Raw genomic sequence first — 23,340 nt, 5'->3', positions numbered from 1 at the left:
TGGGAAGACCCCTTCCCTCTTTACTCCTATTCAAAGAGAAGAAGGGATGGAATGTTGCAATGAGAAGGTTCCATGGCAGTTGGGGATGACCGCTGGGGAGTGCCAGTTGCCTCCTGACTGACTAACAGTAGTGCCAAAGGAGGGAGAAGAGTTGCTGTCATAAGGCCCTAGGGGAGGAGCAGAAAAAGACATGTTAGGCTATGATGTAGTCTTTTGGTAATGGGTGGGCCCCAGCGCAGGTCCAATTTTCAAACTGCTCCATGCGTGGCTAAGGCAAGCTAGTCCCTACCTGCGCTGGGGCACTGCGCTGCGCCCCGGCAGTGACGAGCAGGTCTGGCTCCTAGGCAGCGGGGCCATGGAGCTCCGCACGCTGCCCCCACCCCGAGCACCAGCTTCGCACTCCCATTGGCTGGGAACCAGCACCTGCACGTGAGAGCAGCACGCGCTGTGGAGCCTTCTCCACTGCCGCCCGCCTAGGAGCCGGACCTGCTGCCCGCTTGCGGGGCACAGCACGGACCCAGGACAGGCAGGCAGCCTGCCTTACCCCACTGCGCCGCTGACCGGGAGCTGCCCGAGGTAAGCCTGCGCCCTAACCCTCTGCCCCAGCCCTGAACCCCCCAAAACCCAGAGTCCCCTCCTGCACCCCAAGCCCCTCATCCCTGGCCCCAGCCCAGAGCCTGCACCCCCTCCTGCACCCCAACCCTGACCCCCAAACCCAGAGCTCCCTCCTGCACTTCAGAGCCTGCACCCCCCGCCCAGGCCCCTCACCCCCCTGCACCTCAACCCCCTACCCCAGCCCTGAGTCCCCTCCCACTCTCTGAACCCCTCATCCCTGGCCCGACCCCAGAGCCCTCACCCTCTTGTGCACACCAACCCTCAGCCCCCTCCCACATTCTGAATCCCTTCGCCCCACCCCCCCAACCTAGAGCCCCTTCTGTCTGTACCCCAAACTCCTCATCCTTGGCCCCACCCTGGAGCCTGCATCCCCATTTAGAGCCCTCACCCCCTCCTGTCCCTCAACCCCCTGGCCTAGCCTAGTGAAAGTGAATGAGGGTGGGGGAGAGCAAGCCACTGAGGGAGGGGCATTGTAGTGAGCATGGGTCGGGCCTTGGGGGAATGGGCGGGGTGTTGGGTTTTGTGCCAATAGAAATTTGGCATCCTAGGTGCCCTTCTAAGCAATCACTCTCCGGCTGTCCTAGCACTGTGCAACCTCGCAGGGCATAGTTACATACTGTTGTTGTTTTGCTTACATACTGCCTGTCCACTACCATTTGTCTGTCTGTAGGCAGAGACTGTAATGTGTTTGAGGCAGGGAGTTGGGGTTTGAAGTTCGCCAATGGAGTAGTTGTGAGAGGCTGGTGTAAGTGGATCCCTAGCCCATAGTGCAGGGGTTCTCAAACTGGGGGTCGGGACCCCTCAGGGGGTCACGAGGTTATTACATGGGGGGTCGCGAGTTGTCAGCCCCCGCCCCAAATCCCGCTTTGCCTCCAGCATTTATAATGGTGTTAAATATATAAAAAGTTACTCAGAGGCTTGCTATGTGAAAGGGGTCACCAGTACAAAAGTTTGAGAGCCACTGCCATAGCGGCTATAGCAGCCGACCCCTCGAATAGTACTAACAGCAGGAGTGAGGGCTCTAGGAGGTTGTAATGCGATGGGACAGGACCCGAGTCAAGCCCTTGCCTTTCTTTTACTCCTGATCCGAACACTCCCACCTGCAGCCAGCGCTTTGGGGGCATTGCTGCTCCTTGCACTACGCGGGCTTTGGCTTGAAGGGGAGCCAGGGCTGGTGCTACCATTAAGGCAAACTAGGCGGTTGCCTAGGGCGCCAAGATTTGGGGGTGCCAAAAAGCGGTGCCCCCAATTTTTTTTTACAGCGTTCCTACACTCCCTCCCTGAGCGCATGGTCGTCACTCCACTTCTCCCGCCTCCCAGGCTTGCAGCGCCAATCAGCTGTCTGGCGCCGCAAGCCTGGGAGGGGAGGAGAATTAGAGCGGAAGCGGCGTGCTTGGGGAGGAGGCAGAGTAGAGGTGAGCTGGGGTGGGGAGCTGCCGCACGGCTCCCCGGGCCGGTGGGGTGGGGAGCTGCCGCGGGGGTGCCTCAGGGCGGGGGGGAGGGGAAGCTGCCGCAGGGCTCCCCACCCCAGCTCACCTCTGCTACGCCCCCTCCCCGAGCACGCCGTCGCTGCTCCACTTCTCCCGCCTCCCAAGCTTGCAGCGCCAATCAGCTGTTTGGTGCCGCAAGCCTGGGAGGGGAGGAGAATTAGAGCAGGGGCGGCGTGCTCGGGGAGGAGGCAGAGCAGAGGTGAGCTGGGGTGGGAAGCTGCCACATGGCTCACCGGAGGGGGGGGGGGAGCTGCTGTGGAGGGGGGCGCCTCAGGGCAGAGGGGGCGGTGAGCTGCTGCGGGGGGGGGGGGCGCCTCAGGGAGGAGGGTAGGGCAGGGAGCTGCCGCAGGGCTGGGGGTGTGGGGACGCAAGGTGGAAGTTTCGCCTAGGGCTCAAAACTTCCTTGCACCGGCCCTGGGGGGAGCAGGGCTCCCGCTCTAGGGTGACCAGACAAGACAGAAAGTGTGAAAAATTGTGACAGCGGGTGGGGGTAATAGGAGCCTATATAAGAAAAAGATCCAAGAATCGGGACTGTCCCTATAAAAACAGGACATCTTGTCACCCTATCCTGCACGGCGGGTTAGTTTTTACTGTGGCAGCGGGCACGGCAGTTTTTGTGCTTGTGAAGGTGCCAGGGGATGGCAGACTAGGGGTCACCCCCTCAGCAGTTACTTGAGGGTCACCGCTCTGCGGGGTAGAGCAGGGAGCTCACTCCCATCCCATCGCTACCCAGTAGCAGCACTGGGGCCTCTCTGCGGGCTGGACCGAGCCCCGTCCCTTGCCCGCCCTGTCCTTGACAGAGCACTGGCAGATCAGCGAAGGCACGCGCTTGAGGCGCGGCGTGGGTGGCGCGCGCGCTCCCCAGAGGCCCAGCTCCAGCAGGCGAAGGGGCTGCTGGGAAGCAGTGAAGTCATCATTAAGCGCGCCGCTGTCGCCGTCCTCTGACGCCGCCGCCGCGCTTTGCCTCCGAAAAGGGTCCTCTGCCGCCGGCGCCACCCTCGCCCTGCCGCACCCGCGCTGGTGGGTACCTGGAGAGGCCGAGGCGGGGGCGCTGCTGGTGCCTCTGCGCCCGCGGTAGCCGTGGTAGGGTTAGCCGGGGCTCGACGGGCTGAGCCGCTTCCAGTTTCCGCTTCATCCTCCCCCCCACTCCCCCGCCTGCATCATCGTCCCTCCCCGCCCTCCTCCTTTTTGTCTTTGTCAACCAGGTGGCTCTGCCCGGGTGAGACAGGTGCGGACTGGGGGCGCTGGGCGGGGACCTCTCCCGGCCCCTCGGGGAGCGGATTGAGGGTGGGGAGGGGATGGATTGGGCTCCCGATTCGTTTTTCCCTGTGTAATATATTACATTCCCTCCCTCCACATGGGCTTGTTTCCTTCTTGCCTCCGGGCCAAGGCCTGTCCCGGGCCGTGCTGGGTGGGGAGTAGGGCGAACGACCACTCGTTTTTCCTTCTTCCGTAGCAGTTTCTGTGTCTGTTTGTTGTCTCGGTGCCTTTTGGTTTTGAGTAAGCCATGGGTGATTGTCTTCCCTCCTTTCTCCCACAGAGACTGTAGAATCAATCCTGTTTCCTTTCTTGCAGACAGCGGCAGGAGCTATAGGCTGAGATTATGAGTTTGTTTAATCTGGACCGCTTTCGCTTTGAGAAGAAGGCTAAGAAAGTGGAACAGGAAAATCCACCTCCTTCTCTTCCCGTAGCTGAGATACCAGCTGCTCCTTCTCCTGCTGCAGCAGACAATGCTGCTGGTGGTGGTGGTGGTGATGATGAGGTTACAGATGACAGCAGCAGGCCAGATACTCCAACTTCAGATGTGACTGAGAAAACTGGTGAGTCACGTGTTTGATTTGTGTCTAGCACAAACACATTGATAATGTATTTATAAGAGTAAAACATCTTCCCCACTTACAGCTTTTTTTCAGTACTTCCCCCTTTCCAAATACCACTATTCCATGATAACTGCCTTTAAAGCATCAAACTCTGCCATAACATTTTCTTCTATAAAAGTGAATAGAAGGCTGAATCAGGATTTAAAAGGTTAGGTTTGGAGCCTGCTGAGAACCAGTAATAAAGTGTTTCATTGACTAAGACTAACCCAAAGCCTGACAATTTTAAAAACATGTTGCCCTTCCTTTTGTATAAACATTTCCATTGTAACTGAAAGCATTTTTATATTTAACATCCCCTCCCCCCCATCTACCTCTCAAGGAAAGCATCCTAGAACCTCCAAAAAACAGAATATGTGGTATCCCCTATATCAGGGGTCGGCAACGTTCGGCACGCGGCTCGCCAGGGTAAGCACCTTGGCGGGCCGGGCCAGTTTTATTTACCTGCTGACGCGGCAGGTTCGGCCGATCGCGGCCCCCACTGGCCGCGGTTCGCTGTCCCGGGCCAATGGGGGCGGCGGGAAGCGGCGCGGGCGAGCGATATGCTGGCCGCGGCTTCCCGCCGCCCCCATTGGCCCGGGACTGCGAACCGCGGCCAGTGGGGGCCGCGATCGGCCGAACCTGCCGCGTCAGCAGGTAAATAAAACTGGCCCGGCCCGCCAAGGTGCTTACCCTGGCGAGCCGCGTGCCGAACGTTGCCGACCCCTGCCCTATATACATCACTAGGCAGATCTAACTTATCTATGGAGTACTTTTAATAATACAGTGATGTGTGCTGTACAAAACCTTAATCTCTCTGCTGTTCAGTTACCACCCTCTGATCGTAATGTAGTCTTTTTCAACATCATCCATCAGCACCTCCATGCAACTTGGCATGCAACCTTTCCATGACGTCAGTGCATCAACGTTGATGACTTTTCATTTGCTCTTAGTCCTTTCTTCCCTTTCTTCCATTGGTATGGTTGATTCTCTCTCCACGTTTGACTCTCCTCTACCCTTGACTCTTTTGCTTCTCTCTTCCATCACATGGTCTGCCTTGCCTACTTCCAGCTCTGGCTTCCGCCAGTACCAGCTTCCTGCTCTTGTGTTGTGGAACTCCCTCTTGCAGAAATCCTATGATAAAGGGTAATTTCCTCCAGTACTTATTGGTTCTTTCTTCCTTCAGTTCTGTCAGCTTCCTAGCTAAACAGTTGTAGTTTTCCAATGTAACTGAATCCCAGCTGCCTTTTTGTCACCTTTGATTCACTCTTCAAGCAATTCTGTCCTCCTGCTTTCACTTTTCCACACAGGATCTCACTGATTTCTTGCAAGAGAAAATAGACAAAATATGGTGTGAGTTCCCCTTTTTCTGACCACTCTTTCCTCCATCTCTGCTATTACTAATACAGAAGTTTCTCATCTGCTCACCTCCTCTAACCCCTCCACTTGCGACAGTGATCCCCCTTCCCTTGTGCCAACTCTCATTCTCTCTGACTCTTCTCCATAAACTCTCACTCTTCTTCTATGGCTCTTCACCTCACTACGTAAGGATTTTGTAGCCTTCCCATCTTAAAACCCCCCCTTTACCCCACTTGCCCCAGCAACTGCTGCTCCATTTCCCTTTTTCCTTTAATTTCTAAGCTAATTGAATGTGGTGTTTACAACTGCTGTCTGGAATTCCTCTCTTCAATTTGCATCCTAGACGCTTTTCAATCTGGCTTCTGCACCTTGCATTTCACTGCAATCACTCTTGTCGAAGTGTCAAATGACATCTTCCTAACCAAAACTCAGAACTAATACTCCATCCTTAACCTCCTTTATCTGTCAGCTACTTTTAACAGTCTACCATGCTCTTCTTTTTCTTGAAATCTTGTCCTCCTTTGGCTTCTATGGTTGTTTCCTCTCGTGGTTCTTTTTTCTCTGTTTCAATCACTCCTTCAGCTCCTTCTTTGGAGCTCTTAAACTCCCCCCCTCCTGAGTCCTTCCCACTTCCTTCTTTGTGGATGATCACACCAAGCTTATCTGTTGCTCGGGCTTCTAACTTGGACATTGTCTTTGATTAGGACTTCTTTCTAGGTCCTCACATCCAGGCTATGTCTAAATCTTGCCTAATATTTCTTTATAACATTGCTATAATACTGCTGTTCCTATCCATACACAATAGCTAAAACTCTTATCCAAGCACTTATCTGGTATCTTGAATACGGCACAATCATTTTCTCTGGCCTGGACTACTGTCTTGCATATATCTATTCAGGATACTGCTGAAAAATATTTTTCCTAGTCCATTGCTTTGACATGTCACTCCTCTCTTTGCATCCCTCTATTGCTTCCTCGTCATCTGTTGCATCAAAACATAAGCCACTTGTCTTCACTTTCAAAGCTCTTTATAAACTATCTCCACCTAGTTACCATCTCTCATTCTCTGTTAAAGTTGACTTCTCCCCCTCGTGAATCAATGGTGTCAGCCTTCATTGCCCATTCCTTAGGTTTTCAAACATCTGCCTTTGTGATTTCTCCCATGCTGCACTTCAGATTTGGGAGGAGTGCTCTGTAAGCATCTAGAAAACTTTTCTATTACCTTCTTTCAATACCCTCCTTTGCCATGATTCCTACAAAAAACGTAACCGTTAGGCTGCTGGAGTGCAGTGACCACTGCCTATCGTGCTGACCAGTTTTGTCTCATTGTATCCTTAGACTAACAGACTGATAGGGAGAGTACATCTGTTGTCTTATACTTGGGGTAGGTCTACACTTCAAATGCTCATCTGCTCAGTAGCTTTAATGAAGACACTCTAGTTAATCTACCTCCATGACAGACAGTAACTATGTCAGCGGGAGAAGCTCTCCCACCAACTGAGCGCTGCCTACACTGGCACTTAGGTCAGTATAACTACATTGTTCACAGGTGTAGATTGTGCAAACACCTGAGCGATGTAGTTATACCGACGTAATTCTGTAGTGTAGACCTGGCCTCAGATGGTAAATTCTTTGGGGCTGGATTGCCTTTTTGTTCTGTGTTTGTACATGATCCATGACTAGGGATCCTGTGGGTGATGGTGGTGGTAAGAATGTAAGCCTGGAGCAGTGGCCCAGAGAATAGTTTATTTAGTTTATCTGACTGGGTTGCTAACTTCATTTCTATTTGGATCAAATCTTCAGACAATCGGTGAAGAAATTGAGCTATCATAATAGTTGTCAATTAAAAAAGATCAGTCATTGTAATAATCCCGTTTACTTCTGAAATTGCTGTACTGTCTAATGCTAACAGTCATCTTATATTTAAAGGGCAAGAATAAAGGAATAAGTGTTTTCTCTTTTTTTTTTTTTTTTAGTTTTTATTTTGTTTGTAAGCCGGAGTCAGAATTTCCACTTGAATCAGTCTGTTCTCACTGGTTGTAGGGCTTTTGTGTAGCAACCACATAGAGAAGAGAGAAAGGACATATATTATTGTAAACACAAAAAGTGGCAGGGGATTTGGGGCAGATGAGGTATCCAAAACTGCTTAACTTATTTTCAATTAATTAATTTTCAAGTTGACTGTGAACCCTAAACCATGTCGGTTTAAGGGAGAAATCATTTGAAAGCTACTGTGCATACGCAACAGTTTCCCTCCCTCCATGCTTCATAATGTTCTTGGATTAGCATATGGACTTTGCATGCATGTGCAGTAGCTACATTAATCCAGGGCTTTGAAACTCAGGACAGCAATCTTGATTTGCTCTCTGTATAATGGCTAGCCAATGCTAAGTATGGTGTTTAAGCATACATGTTCCCAGTAACCTCTGTTGGTGAGTAGGTGGACTGTAGGTTTCTCAACTAGTTGGATCTTTCTTGTGGCATTAGGCTTCATTCAGAGGTATAGAGAATAGCAATAGTTGAGCCCAGTTGTTACAAAAGCATGGGTCTCTGCACCCATTTTACTCTCATCTGTCCAATCTTCTGGCTGGATCCAGATGAAATGTGGGTGTTTATGTAACCAGCTTCATTTGGGTAAGCAAGTGCAGTGTTGTGTCTGAGAGCAGCAGAGCGGCAGACCATTGTAACAATCCAAGGACTCATGCCTTTGATGGACGGAGTTGTTACGAATGAGGAAAGTACTTCAAAATGCATGTCTCTTCCTACCAGCATAACTTTATGCTCGTCTGCGTTCAGCTTTAGCCAGTTGCTCTTCATCCAGATGTTTTCTGCAATATATTGCAGATTCCTCAATATGGCAAAGTTTGACAAGGAGATGTAGTGTTGGGTGTTTGCTACTGCCACTTCAGCCTGTTCTGTCTCACTACTATTCCCAGTGGCTTCATGTAGATGTTGAATTCGAAGGAGGGAACTGAGCCATGCAGCTGTTTTGTGCTTCTCCTGTCGCTGGAGAAGCACAAAATAAGCTATTGATGGTTTTTGCTTTTACATAGAAGTTGCATAACACACAGTCAGTTTTTCAGGAATCTTCTCCTGTGGCTGGTCACTGCCTAGTGTATTGTGGGAGTTTACTGGGAAGCACATATTAACATTCTTGACTTCATAAAAAAGATATTGGCATGAGCCAATGGAAACCTGGTACCACTGTTTTCTCTTAAATAAGTTGAACTAGATGTATAAAACTGGCTTAGTCTCTGATCCTGCATTTGTGTAGGTGAACCTTTATGCCTGCCCAGTGCCCTGTTGACTTCAGTGGGACTCATTAAAAGTGAAAGTGTCCATGAATACAGATCCAGTTGCAGGACTGTGGCCTTAATTAACAATAGTCTTAAGGCATTTATGTAATTACCAATACTTCACACTTGCATAATGCTTTACATTTTCAAATTGCACAAAATTTCATTACTTAACAAGAGATATTGTGACATAGTGCCATTTTCCAGTTGTGTTAGTTACACTTGTCTGCACGTCAACCAGAATATTAATTTCAGATACACCAGTTTAAATGAGTTAATTGTCTTATTTTAAAGTAAATAATGTGTACTAAGGGCTGCATAGTAGAAACATGCATTCTCAGGTTTTGTTTGTAGGAAGCTATAACTTGTGATTAAGTTATGAAAAAGAAAATAGTCTGAATAGCAGGAGATATTCTTTAACAATGATATCTGGTTGTGGTATGCACGTAATGCACAACCTGGTTGTGTCCATGCAGCTGGGTTTCTCCCAGTACCATATGATCTTCAAGGCATCCTATGGCTGTTGTCATAAGCCAGGTGGCCATTAGTCCAGCCCATTACGGCAAGTTGCATGGTCAATATTGTGGGAGATTAAGAGCCAAACTGCAATACTCCCTATGAACATTGACCCAATAATAATAATCCCTTGAATACTGCATGCAGATATGGTTGCCCCATTCCAAAAAAAAAAAAAGAAAATTGAAATTGGAAAAGATTCCTTAGGGGTATAGAAAGGTTTCCATATGAGGAGCGATTAATAAGACGGACTTTTCAGCTTGGCAAAGAGACGACTGAGGGGGGGATATGATAGAGTTCTCTAAAATCATGACTGGTGTGGAGAAAGTAAATAAGGAAGTGTTACTCCTCGTAACATAAGAACTAGGGGTCACCAAATTAAACTAATAGGCAGGAGGTTTAAAACAAACAAAAGAAAGGATGTTGTGAAGGCCAAGACTATAACCGGGTTCAAAACTAGATAAATTCATGGAGGATAGGTCCATCAATGGCTATTAGCCAGAATGGGCAGAGTTGGTGTCCCTAGTCTTTGTTTGCCAGAAGCTCGGAATGGGGCCTTTCTGATGGATCACTTGATGATTACCTGTTCTGTTCATTCCCTCTGGGGCACTTGTCATTGGCCACTATTGGAAGACAGGGTACTGGGCTAGATGGACCTTTGGTCTGACCCAGTGTGGCTGTTCTTATGGAATAACTCGCCAAAGGAAAATATGGAAGCCTTGCTTTGAGACACTTAAAACTGGACTAGCTCGATCATTAGGAAATGCTTTCTACAGAACACTTGTACACTGGCAAAGGGAAGGACTAGATGACCCATTTAGTACACTTCTAGAATAAAAATATTTTTTAAAGTGGTCAATATTTTTTCTCTCTAAATCAAGGTAGTTGAGATACAATACCTGTTTACTAAACAAAATATAGCTGTCTCTACATACTCAATAACCAATCTTCATAAAAAGATACTGATATCTTACATATCAGCAGAACTGATTCATGGAAGACCTTTGCATGTGTTATACTAATAAAATAATACCAACAGGATCTTATAAGGTGGACAAGGAAAAACGCCACATTTATTGTAAATACAGAGAGCGAGCGAGAAATCAGGATATGCAATTCATATTATTTCACTACCATTCCTTATTCATTCACACACTCATTCATACAAGTTCTGCAGTTGTTATAGTTACCAGCCTAGAGGTTGCTCATGGCAGAGTACTGGCCAGGTAGCCTGCGCACGAGGGTGGAGCCGAGTCCTTGTCAGATGCGCATCAAAGTTTTCAGTCTTTAGAGTCTGTTCTTATAGGATTTTGTCCTTATACAAGTCTATGGGAATTGCTTCATCCTGCTGATGTTTGTTTGAGGTGATTATCAATCAGCAGGTGGCACATCCCTGACATCTGAGTGTTATCTTGTTCTTCAGAGTCTTCAGCCCTCCATGGGGGGGGGGGGGGGGGCGCACTTGGGTGGATTCCGGCCTGCCCTCCGGGGGTCATCCGGTTATCTCTAGTCTGCGCATTCTTTGGCCAATTGAGACTGAAGTTGTAATTCTTAGGCTGGCACTTCCCTGACCATTCATTCTTTATCTAAATCAATTTATCCTTTATCTAAATCAAGCATCCATTCACATACATCCTCTATTTTAACATACATTTATCACTTATTACTTTACTATTTCTTAACTTCTAGCAACTCTCAGGATGTTGCAAATTTACTTAAAACTTTAGTAGCTTTTAACTTGTTTGTTATGTATGTTAAACTGTGTTCTGTTTGGAAGAACTATTACAGTTGTTTTTGAGAACAGACTTTCTGTCTTAGGATGTGTTAACACAATTAGCAGTTTGGCCTTGCATGTTTCTCACAGAGAGGGAGAGACACAGAAATGGAAAAAGCAAGAGGCCTAAGCTGTGGGGAATTCAATTGAATTTAATCTTACCCCTTGTCTCTCTTGGCCTCAGACTTGTTATACACATACACTTTATGGTTCTACATACACTTTATGGTTCTAATACAGAAATTCCCTGATATGGTCCAACACATGTTGATTCATACAACTAAAATTCCGTCCCAGAAAAGTCTCCTCCGTGACCTGTTTCTGATCATCTCTCTCTCTCTCTCTCTCTCTCTCTCTCTCTCTCTCTCCAAAAAAAGAAGCACCAACCAAACAAAAAGCCACCTGCTGGATTTACGATATTGCTTGTGGCTTCCCTTTTGTCTTTCATCTAGGTCCCTATAATTTAATTATGTGGGTACTGTTAAAAAAAGAAAAATTGAGAAATCATCTTCCTCTTTCTTTCAGCTTTTAGTAATGTTTTTTAAAGTTCTTGGTGATGATCTGAGACTTTGATTTTACCTATTTTATTTGAAATATAAACCTACAGAGACGTACAGTCAACCTTAAATCTAACCAGTTTAAAAGAATGAGTCAAAACTAGTTCTACATACTATGTGCGTCCATAAGACCACTGTCAGTGGTGTTATTCCTACACAAAAAACATAACTAACTTTGAACAATGGTTGTGCTGTGTTCTTTCTTTCCTTCACAGCCTCTGCCCTTTGGCCATCCACAGCCCTCGTATCTATCCTCCTTCTGAACAACTTGCTTTGCAGTCTTTCATATCAGCCATGTTTGTCTGTTTATATATTAATTATCAAATAGGGCTGTCAAGCAATTTAAAAAATTAATCTCATTGTTAAGCAATAATAGAGTACTATTTATTTTTGGATGTTTTCTCCATTTTCAAATATATTGATTTCAATTAAAACACAGAATACAAAGTGTACAGTGCTAACTTTGTTTATTTTTGATTACAAGTATTTGCACTGTGAAAAAAACTATTTCTTTTGTTTTTTTTAATTCCCCCATTACAAGTACTGTAGAACAATCTCTTTATCATGAAAGTTGAACTTACAAATGTAGAATTATGTACAAAAAATAACTGTTTTATTTTTTAATTCAATGTAAAATTTTAGAGCCTGCAAGTCCATTCAGTCCTACTTCTTGTTCAGCCAATCGCTCAGACAAGCAAGTTGTTTACGTTTGCAGGAGATAATGCGGCCCGCTTCTTGTTTACAATGTCACCTGAAAGTGAGAACAGGCATTCGCAGGGCATTGTTGAGTTGGCGTCGCAAGCTATTTTCCTGCCAGATGTGCCAAAGTTTCATATGTCCCTTAATGCTTCAACCACCATTCCAGAGGACTTGCGTTCATGTTGATGACGGGTTCTGCTCGATAATGATCCCACAGCAGTGCGGACCTACACATGTTCATTTTCAACATCTCAGTTAGATGCCATCAGTAGACGGTTGATTTTCTTCTTTGGTGGTTTGGGTTCTGTAATTTCCATATCGGAGTGTTGCTCTTTTAAGACTTCTGAAAGCATGCATCACACCTCGTCCTTGTCAGATTTTGAAAGGCACGTCAGATTCTTAAACCTTGGATCTTGTGCTGTATCTATCTTTAGAAATCTTGCATTGGTACCTTCTTTGCATTTTGTCAAATCTGCAGTGAAAGTGTTCTTAAAATGAACAACATGTGCTGGGTCATCATCCAAGACGGCTGTAACTTAAAATATATGGCAGAATGTGGGTAAAACTGAGCAGGAGACGTACAATTCTCCTCCAAGGAGTTCAGTCACAAATTTCATTAACACATTTTCTTAACGAATGTCTTCAGCATGGAAGCATGTCCTCTGAAATGGTAGCTGAAGGATTTAGGGCATATGAATGTTTAGCACAGGGGTTCTGAAACTGGGGGTTGGGACCCCTCAGGGGGTCGCAAGGTTATTACATGGGGGGGTCGCGAGCTGTCAACCTCCACCCCAAATCCCGCTTTGCCTCCAGCATTTATAATGGTGTTCAAAATATAAAAAAGTGTTTTTAATTTATAAGGGGGGGGGGGTCACACTCCGAGGCTTGCTATGTGAAAGGGGTCACCAGTAAAAAAAAGTTTGAGAGCCACTGGTTTAGCATATCTGGCACGTAAATAGCTTGCAATGCCTGCTAACGAAGTGCCATGTGAACACCTGTTTTCACTTTGAGGTGACATTGTAAATAAGAAGCGGGCAGCATTATCTCCCATCAGTGTAAACAAACTTATTTCTCTTAGTGTTGGCTGAACAAGAAAAAGGACTGAGTGACTTGTAGGCGCTAAAGTTTTACATTGCTTTGTTTTTGAATGCAGTTATATAACAAACAAAAAATCTACATTTGTAAATTGCACTTTCAGGATAAAGAGATTTCAATTCACCTCATACAAGTACTGTAGTGCAAAATACTATTTATTTTATTTATAATCTTTACAGTGCAAATATTTGTAATAAAAATAATATAAAGTGAGCGCTGTATACTTGGTATTCTGTGTTGTAATTGAAATCAATGTTTGAAAATGTAGAAAAATATTTATTACATTTCAATTGGAATTCTGTTGTTTAGTGGTGCAATTAAAACTGCAATTAATCACAGTTACTTTTTAAAATCGTGATTAATTTTTTTTAGTTAATCGCATGAGCAATTAATCGACAGCCCTATTATCAAAATACTGGTGTGACATTAAGCCATGTTGTGGATAGCAGTTCTGCACATGGTGTAAGTTGTATTTTCACTTGCTCCCCTCGGTAGACTTCTGTATAGGGGGTATTTAAGGTATAGAAACCAACTGTGTAAAGTACAACAGATTGTATACTCACAAATATGAGCAGACATTCAGTGTGGCAGAAGGAGTTTTGAGGGATGTATTAGTGCATAGGCGTTGGCTGCAGTAATGCATGCGCTGAGAGCTAATACCCTAGATTTGTGATGTCTAGGCTTTCTAAAGTCTACTAATGGTTTAAAAATAAATTGTGTCTGTTTTTAAGGTAGGTTCCCCCCCCCCCCCCCCCCAGGGATTAAGATACTGCATTACATGCAATATTTTATCTTATTTAAAACAATTATTTTTTAGCCTTGGCGGTATCCTTTGTAAGTGACGTAATTGTCTAGTATCTTTTATGCCTGGGGTACATCAGTTGAAAAATATTCTTTTCCACAAACAAATTGAGCAATGTATGCCTTATTTGTGCAAGTACACTTTAATTCCATCCCTAGTTCCCTCTTCTTTCCAATCTTTTCCCACCACCTTGACTTGAAATGAAATTTGAAAGCTCGGGGGCTTGCACAGGATAAATAGAAGTCATTATTCTGGGGCATAAAGGAGGAAAACAATTTTATTTTCACATCCTAGGTTGAGTTTCCAGGTCTTGCACTAGAAAAGTATCTTTTTATTTGGAAAGTAAGCACACTTTAATCTGGAAAGGATTGATACAAACGTGGTCTCCACGATGCTTTTTTTTTTTTTTTTAGAACGGAACAGTGCTGCAAGTCCATTATCAAAAATCATCACCTCCAAGAGGCTTGTAATTTTAATCATTAACATTTTAAAAACAATAATCCTCAAAGCTCCAAGCTTCTAAACAATCATAATGTCTTTGTCCTTGGCGATCCCCTCTTCCTAGTCCCATTTGTGTTTTTCATGTTACTTTTCTAAATTTAGACTGTAAACTCTACTCCTGGGGGAATTCTGCACCACTGTGCATGCGCAGAATTCATGTCCCCAACAGATTTTTTTTTTTTTTGCTTCCCTGCAGAAACATGACTTTCTGATGGGAAAGCAAAGGGAAGCCACAAGAGCGGTCACACAACCCTCCCCAGCCGCACAGGCATGTCATTTTGGGCGCCCGGACTAGCCGGCGGGGAAGTAAATCACAGCGAGGGGAGGTGTTGTTTTGTTTGTTTGCTGGAGACACTGCAGCTGCTGGCTCCTACTCTGTGCTGGGCTCAGCTGCTAGTCCTGGCTAGGCTGGGGGTCTGGGGAGGACTTGCTCTTTCTCCTCAAGGGGTGACCGGGGCTGGGTCAAATCTTCCATGGCTGCAGAAGGCTCTGCCTTCCCCCCCCGCCTCCCACTTCCTGCCCCCATCGCTCCTCTGCTGCAGGGGGAGAAGGGTCACTTTACGGGGAGCTGCCCCCCCACACCCAACCCCCTGCATCCGGAGCCCCCCTGCCGAGCCCCTTTTCCGGATGCTCCCCCGCTGACCCCCTCCCCCCGTGCAACCAGACTTCCCCCTGCACTCGAACCCCACCCTGACGAGCCCCACACCTCCTGTATCTGGACCACCCTGCTGAGCCCCAACCACCTTCACCTGAACCCCCCTACAGAGTCCCATTGTCCCTGCATCCGGAACCTCCCATTGAGCCCCTGTGCATCCAGATCCCGCACGTGGACACCCCACTGAGTTGCCTGCACTCAGATTGTCCCACACAGAGCCCTCTCCCCCCACTAAGCTGCTCCACACTTGAATTCTGCAAGGCAGAGCCTGCCAGCCTACACCTCATGCACCTGGTACAGAGGGACAGGGCCCTGGGATGTGTTTGGGGTAGGCCATGCCCTTGCGCTGTGTCAGGGTCGGGTGCAGCCTCACCACTGAGTCCATGTGCCAGAGGTGCGGCCTGCAGGGTGATCTCGGACCTCAGTGCAGCCAGTGGTCTCTGCTCCCCACTGCCATGCTGGAGCTGCCACATTTACTTATTGACAAATACAATTTGCAGAATTTTATAATATTGTGTGCAAAATTTGTATTTTTTTGGCACAGATCTCCCTCAGGAATACAGTAGGGAGCCTGTCTCTACTTTATAAAGTGCCATGCATATTTATGGAGCTATAGAAGTAATATTTCTTGTCTTGTTGATGCTGATACTAAACTCAGTACAGATCTCAAGTTTGGAATGCTTTTCAATTTTATGCTGCCTTCGGAACTTGATTTTTCAGGGTTGTAGAATGACTGCGGTGTAGAGGGAAGGAAGAGGGGATTGGTTTTTGTCAGCTGAGCTTTTGCACCTACGGGCAGATGGGGTGGTGTTAACTAGGAATCAGTTGAAGCTTTTTGCATTAGGAAGAGGATACGTCCTACTCCTTGCCCCCTTGTGAATAGACAACTGGCTAGATATTCTTTTGGGGGACTTAGACTAGAAGTTAATCATCCCGTCAACCCTTGACAACAATCAGACATTTCCCTGCTCTCCTAGTATCTGCAGCTGCCTCCCTTAATGGCAGATAGGCATATAGCTGTATTGTTCTGTTAAAATCATCAGCAGTGAAAGATAAGAACATTGACATACAGGTCGAAACTTTCTAGTCCGGCACCCTCGGGACCTGACTGGTGCCGAAGCAGAAAATTTGCCAAACCGCGGGAGGTCACTATTGTGGCGAGCGGGTCTCTTTTTATTTTTATATCGCCGAGGCGAATAAACGGAACAATGCTTGCAACGCCGCCTAGCCAAGGTTTACCGGCTCTCTTCATAACAAAGTGTTAGTGTTGTTACACAATTTTACTGTATTGGCACAAGGAAATAAGTAGATAAAGCACAAAAAACATAAAATAAAATCATGCTGGACCACGGATGTTGCCAGACCAGAGAGATTCAACCTGTATAAACTTCTGTCATTAAAATGAGAGTTAACACTAAATTGAGTAACAGCAGCGATGCCAACCCTCCCCAATTTTTAGAAATCCTCCCGATTTTTTTTTAACATATAATTATGAAATTACTAATTCAGGCTTAAACCTACTAATTTTGCAAGCACATGTTAATTCATATGCAATTTTGTTATATATAAAGTAAAAAAACGCACACTGGACAATGCAGTAGGATCCACGCAGGGCAGTTGGAGTACAGTGTGCAGCCTGGGGCTCATGCAGTGAATCTGACGTCCCAACCCCCACTGACAGTCGCTGCGGCTTGTCTCCTATCAGACCCTCACTGCACAGTCTGCGGGGCAGGAGAAGGCAGCGCCGAATGTGAGAGAGGAGGGAGAAGAGAAAGAGTATCATCCCTAGCAGGAGGTCCAGGTCTGGGACTGGTGAAGGTAATTAAAAGACCTAGGCGGCATAGGAAGGCAGCTTTCCTAGGGCCTGTCCTCCCCTTCTTCCTGTTTGGGGTGCAGGTGGGGGAGCGCAACAGGGGTGGCTTGGTGGCCCAGGTGTGCCCCCCCTCCCTTTGGCTATAGAGTGGGGAAGAAGGGGGAGCAGTCCTGGTTTTTTCAAGGGAGGGGTGAAAGAGAGAGCTGCAGACAACCTCCCTAGCTATTTTCATTAACCTCCCTAAAAGTCTCAGAACAAGGTTGACATCTCTGCTGTTGTTACCAGCTGCTTGCAGATTAATGAAGTCACTGTTTTGGTTTCTGTTTCCCGTTTGGGTACCATATTGCTGTCATGCTGTCCAAAAACTTTTTAAAAACAAAAGCTTATGTTTTGCAGTCAAATTTCACAGCGTAGTTGGGATTCTGCAGTTTCTTACTTGATAGCAGAAGGCTGGAAAGCACCGGTTCCTGCATGTGTGTGCACCATTTTGAATCTACACTGACTAGACTGAATTTCCAAAGCTTTTCTGTTTAATAATAGTTTTTATATCAGATGAAGCATCATAAGATTGGCATGTAACAGTTGCTGTAGAGTGAACAGTAGCATATAGAAAAAATTACTGTCACTGGAGCAAACAAGTATATCACAAAATGATAGCGAGATCAAACTGCTGGCAGTAAATCAAAGGGCAAGTCTATCCTACAGCACTACATTGGCGCAGCTGCACCACTGTAGCGCGTCTGGTGAAGACTTGCTATGCCAACGGGAGAGCTCTCTCCCATTGACATAATTATTCCACCTCCGTGAGAAGCGGAAGGTATGTTGGCGGGAGAGAGCCTCTTGCTGACACAGTGCTGATGTAGGTATCGCAAAACTTGTCTCTCGAGGATGCGGGGGTGGAGAGAGCTTTTTCCCCACCCCTGAGCAATGTAAGTTATATTGACTTAGAGCAGGTCTACATTACATCCTAAGTTTCACCTACAAGTCTAAACATTCCAGAGAATTTTATCAGTTTGATAAAAGAAGAGTTTCTCTGTTGAAGCAGAATCCCAGAAAATAAACATGTTCTCTATTTTTACTTTTAATTTAGTGAGAAGAGTGGATTGTTGTCTCATCTTTTAGCTATGCACAAGGCCATCCTCCACAAGAGGAGCTTTCTTCTTTTTTCATCTCAATGGACAAATGCCAGGAATGATACAAAACTTTTTTCCCCCTTTAGAACCTTTTGTATTAGCATATTCCAATGTTATCTTAAATCCTGTGGCCTTTCAATTGCTGTTAGACCTTGGCACATGCAAAGGTTACATTTTATTAATGGCTGATGACTTAGTTTTCCCCTAGAATATTGAAGGTGTCTTGGTTATGGTCACGGTCCACTCGTTCAACGGTGCCAGGATCCAAGTTCAAATTTTTACTTGATTTTTCTAGTGACTCTGCCTTGTTGTACAAAGCCCTGTTATGTGTTAGCAATATATTTTACAATTTAATGGGCAGTTTTTCCCCCTCACGTCTTAAAATTCATACTGTTTTTTAGAAGTTTCCATAGTGTCAGTAAATTGCTTGAGGTCATATACTTAGTTTATCTAAGTTTCTGTCAAAAACTGCTACAGTACCTTGCAGGTTATTTTATATTTATTTCCTGCACGGTTGCTTTCTTACAGCAGACTCCTTCCACAGCTGTCATAGTCTCCACTGCATGCTCTCTCCCTCCTCCTTCAGTCTTGCATGCCTCCAGGGTCTGTAATTTTTCTAATCTTCTAGAAAATCATACAGCTTCTGTCTGAATTTATTCTAGTTGCTTGCCATACTGTCTTGAGCAGTTTTTTCTAGTTCTGCTCATTTAAAAAAAAAAAAAAAAATTTTTTTTAGAATACGTGGGTATGACATGAGGCTTCTACCTCAGATCAGGGTTCTTGACTGCCACATAATTCCTATGTGTTCTTTGGAAAACCACTTAAAACTATTCTGTAACCCATTGGAAAAATGAATATGTGGAATATTCCCACCTATTCCAAGTGCACATTTTGGTGTGTAATGTAAGGGCATGTCTATGCTGCAATAAAACGCCCGTGGCTGGCCCCTATCAGCTGGCTTGGGTTGCTGGGCTTTAGCAGTGTGGACTGTAACCTGAGTATGACATACTGGCATGGGAGCTGCCTGAGCAATATCTCCCTGACTACAGCTATCTGAAAAACAACAAACAGCATAGTGAAATGACATTTAAGGCTATGTCTACACTACTACTTATGTCGGCAAAACTTAGGTCATTCAGGGGTGTGAAAAAACACCCCCTTGAGTGACATAATTTTCACTGGCATAAGTGGTAGTGTGTACAGCGCTATTTTGGTGGGAGAGCTTCTCCTGCTGACATAGCTACTGCCGCTCATTGAGATGGTTTTATTATGTTGATGGGAGAGCTCTCTCCCATTGGCATAGAGCAGCTACACGAGCGATCTTACATCGGCACTGCTACATCGGTACAGCTGTGCCACTGTAAGCTCTCAGGTGTAAACACGGCCTAAGCTACAGATATGCTTGTAGTGTAAGTGAACCCACCCTCACCAAATATACCTTAAATCTCAAACTTACTATTCTGTGGTGCTGCAATCACCACTTCCATCATCCGCTCAAGTGAATGAGTAAAAAGGACTGACTGGAGGCATGCGGAACGCTTGGCTTGAGTGGAGATCTACTCCCTCTGACCCCATCTTGGATTTATGCCACTAAAGATTTTAGAAGGAAAGGAGATGTGGGGAGCCATTTGTTTAGCTGGAAAACAGCTCAGAGCTGCAGTGTCTACACATGCTCCTTTTCAAAGCAAAGGGACTTAATTTCCAACTGTGACATGGTCAGGCCAGATGGCTACAAGAGAGTGGTCGAAGGTAGATACATTAGTTCCAGGTTAAGCAGGTCCCTTTTCCCTGGGTAAGATAACAGGGACTACTCCAGAACATTCAGGAACTTTCTAGAACTAATTAAGGCAGGCAAGCTAATTAGGACACCTGTAGCCAATTGGGAAGCTGCTAGAATGAATTAAGGCTAATCAGGATACCTGGTTTAAAAAGGCTCTCACTCCAGTTAGTGAGGTGTGCATAAGGAGCTGGGAGTGAGAGGACGTGCTGCTGGAGGACTGAGGAGTACAAGCGTTAACAGACGTCAAGAGGAAGGTCCTGTGGTGAGGACAAAGAAGGTGTTGGGAGGAGGCCATGGGGAAGTAGCCCAAGGAATTGTAGCTGTCGCGCAGCTGTTCCAGAAGGCACTCTAGACAGCTGCAGTCCACAGGGCCCTGGGCTGGAACCCAGGGTAGAGGGCGGGCCTGGGTTTCCCCCCCAAACCTCCCAACTCCTGATCCAACACAGGAGGTTCCACCAGAGGTGCAGGTCTCTGGGCTGTTCCCCGACCCACATGGTGGATCAGCAGAAACTGCGGGGATTGTTCTTACTCTTTTCTCCCCATACTGGCCGGTGATGAGGTTATCTGAGTGAACAGCAAATTTGAGCCACGAAAGTGGCCAAACTGAGGGTTATTGTGTATCTCTGAGGTGAGCAAAATCCGCCAATAAATGCAGGACCCACCAAGGTAGAGGAGGAACTTCATCACACAACCCAAGAATTAAGGTAGTCTGGGCACTTTTGAGTAGAGTGAAAAGCCACTTGTAATAGTTCCATGACGTCTGGGGTGGCCGGGAGATCTTGAGTTTGATTCAAAGTCATTGTTCATGTGGAAATTTAAGTCTGCTGTATGCCTCAGCAAATCCAAGACCAAGTTGGTCAAGTAATTAATTGGTCAGCCTAACCATGAAGTCACAGGTGTCACAAGGAGGGTTATACAAGTTTGGCTTGTAACCCAGCAGTTGTTCACTTTAAAAGCCATATTCATGTTTTTGAATGGCTTTTGTGTTTAAAGCTATTGGGTATTCAAACATAAGAATTTGGTCAACTAGAGAACTTAAATGAGAAGCCTGCTGATGGAAACCCATGGATTCTGGGGAGTCATCAACACCTAATGGTGTGAGCTTTATTTGAATAGTCAATGTCTTTCAATGAAAGATCATAACTTTTGTGGTGAGGCTTTAGTTGCAATGAAACATTTTGAACTTATATTCTTTTCTCCATCCTCCAAATGGCTTGTACAGAAGACTCCAGTGTCCCAGAAACCCCAGAAGCAGAGAGGACAAAGAATTTATCATCTTTCAAGAATCGAAGAGGGATACAATTCATTGATGTGTCTTCAGATAGTGAGGATCAAGGACCACCAAACTGTTCCAGTACAAAACAAGACAGTGTTCCCATGAGCGAGGTGATTGTAATGTAAGTCTTTACCATACCAATCTTCTGTAGTATTCCTTATCTTCATTTGTGAGTTTATGAATTTTAATGCCCTACTTGAAATGAATTTTTTTTTTTTTTTTTTTTTTTTTTTTAATGTGTGCTGACTAAATGCCATGTTGGTTTTGAATGTCTCCAATAACCAGGCTGTATTGAGCTTTCGTCTCAAAAAGCTTCACCTCTTTAAAGAGTTGTCTTCCTCTGAGTACTACCTAGTTCACTGGAGAAATCCCAGTTTCAATGATACTTCTGGTATTTATCACATTATGGGCAATTTTCAGTGAATTCAAGCACCACCAAGAGGATTTCTCAAAATTCAATTTTAAAAGGTTAGCTGAAGTATTTATATATTGGCTTTTGCTTTAGCTTGCTTGCTTTCATCCTGGTTTTATAGACAGATTTGTTCTCATGTAGTGCCAAAATTGTCGAGTGACCGGAGGCCTCAAGTTAATGGAAATTATTTCTTTAATATAGCTTTCGGAACTCTTCAGAATTACACAATGCTTTTCAGTTTCTCTGGCCCTGAGGAAGCACTGTTGATAGATGGTCAGGTGTTCCTTCATGGTATAATATATAATAAACTTTATATAGTGAAGAGAGTTCAGCACAAAAATAGTTATGCATACATGGCTTGACTTTCAGAATTGTTGAACGTATGACGGGTCCTATTGTAGAGAGAAAGTGGGTGAAGTAATATCTTTAATTGGACCAGCTTCTGTTGGTGAGAGAGAAAAGCTTTTGAGTCACACAGAGACATGGGAAGGGACAATGGCATAAGAGTCTGTAACCATTAGAACACAGTCCCCTCTAGGCCATGGAATAGAAGCCAGGATTCCTGAGTCTCAACATATCTTTGCTATCCAATAAATAGCTGTGAAGTCACTGGAAAGGGAGTGGCTGAGCCACGTAGAGGATGAAAACCTCCTTCTGCTATTTGTTACACCATTAGCTCAAGTGGCAGAAGTGTGCTGGGGATCTAAAGGTTACAATTAGAGCTTGTCAGAAAACTTGTCAAAAGTTTTTGTCTGGGGGGGAATTTCAACCAATAGAGCTTTTTTGTGAAATTTCAATTGTGAAAAACTTGGAAATTTGTTTACATTGGGAAAAAATCCTTTTATTGAATTTTGAAATTTTGTTTTGAATTTTTTTTCATTTTAATTTTTGTATTACTTCATGACGTCATATAGTTTAATATGATTTTGTGCAATGGAATTTGTTTTTTTTATGGGTTGCTGTTTTTAGAAACTTCGTTTTGTTTATAATTTCCTATGCTAAAAGAACACTAAGTCTGCAAAATCAGACACTCAAAAGCTGGGAAATGCCAGAAGTAAGGTTGTCTATGCAGTTTTTAATTATATGATTCACAGAACCACAGCCTCATTGATCTCCAGAGCACAGCCTATCCCGTGCACTGAATTGGGTCTATGTAGTGAATGAGGCTGTTGTTTTATATCTCCACTCACCAGCAACCACACAACAAAAATACTAACCCAGGAACCTATCCTTGCAACAAAGCCCGTTGCCAACTCTGTCCACATATCTATTCAAGGGACACCATCATAGGACCTAATCACATTAGCCACACCATCAGAGGCTCGTTCACCTGCAGATTTACTAATGTAATATATGGCATCATGTGCCAGCAATGCCCCCCTGCCATATACATTGGCCAAACCGGACAGTCTCTACGCAAAAGAATAAATGAACACAAATCAGACATCAAGGATTATAACATTCAAAAACCAGTTAGAGAACACTTCAACCTCCCTGGTCACTCAATTACAGACTTAAAAGTCGCAATACTCCAACAAAAAAACTTTAAAAACAGACTCCAACGAGAAACTGCTGAATTGGAATTAATTTGCAAACTGGACACCATTAAATTAGGCTTGAATAAAGACTGGGCGTGGATGGGTCATTACACAAAGTAAAACTATTTCTTCATGCTAATTTTTTCCCCTGCTGTTACTCACACTTTCTTGTC

General features: G+C 45.2%; 1 protein-coding gene across 1 annotated transcript in view; it reads left to right on the top strand.

The window, feature by feature from the left end:
* Nucleotides 1-3,054: 3,054 nt before the first annotated feature.
* Nucleotides 3,055-23,340, top strand: part of SMARCAD1 (SWI/SNF-related, matrix-associated actin-dependent regulator of chromatin, subfamily a, containing DEAD/H box 1) — a 76,504-nt gene continuing 56,218 nt past the window's right edge. Inside the window, exons 1-3 of the mRNA XM_065404628.1 lie at nucleotides 3,055-3,125; nucleotides 3,681-3,925; nucleotides 21,164-21,338. Of these exons, the coding sequence (XP_065260700.1) occupies nucleotides 3,709-3,925; nucleotides 21,164-21,338 (392 nt within the window). The 5' untranslated portion in view covers nucleotides 3,055-3,125; nucleotides 3,681-3,708. The remainder of the gene's footprint in view (nucleotides 3,126-3,680; nucleotides 3,926-21,163; nucleotides 21,339-23,340) is intronic.

The sequence above is a fragment of the Emys orbicularis genome, chromosome 5 (genome assembly GCF_028017835.1).
Source record: "Emys orbicularis isolate rEmyOrb1 chromosome 5, rEmyOrb1.hap1, whole genome shotgun sequence".
NCBI classification, from domain to species: Eukaryota; Metazoa; Chordata; order Testudines; family Emydidae; genus Emys; species Emys orbicularis.
Note: the sequence above shows the minus strand (reverse complement) of the source record. Positions and strands in the feature narration are given on the sequence as shown.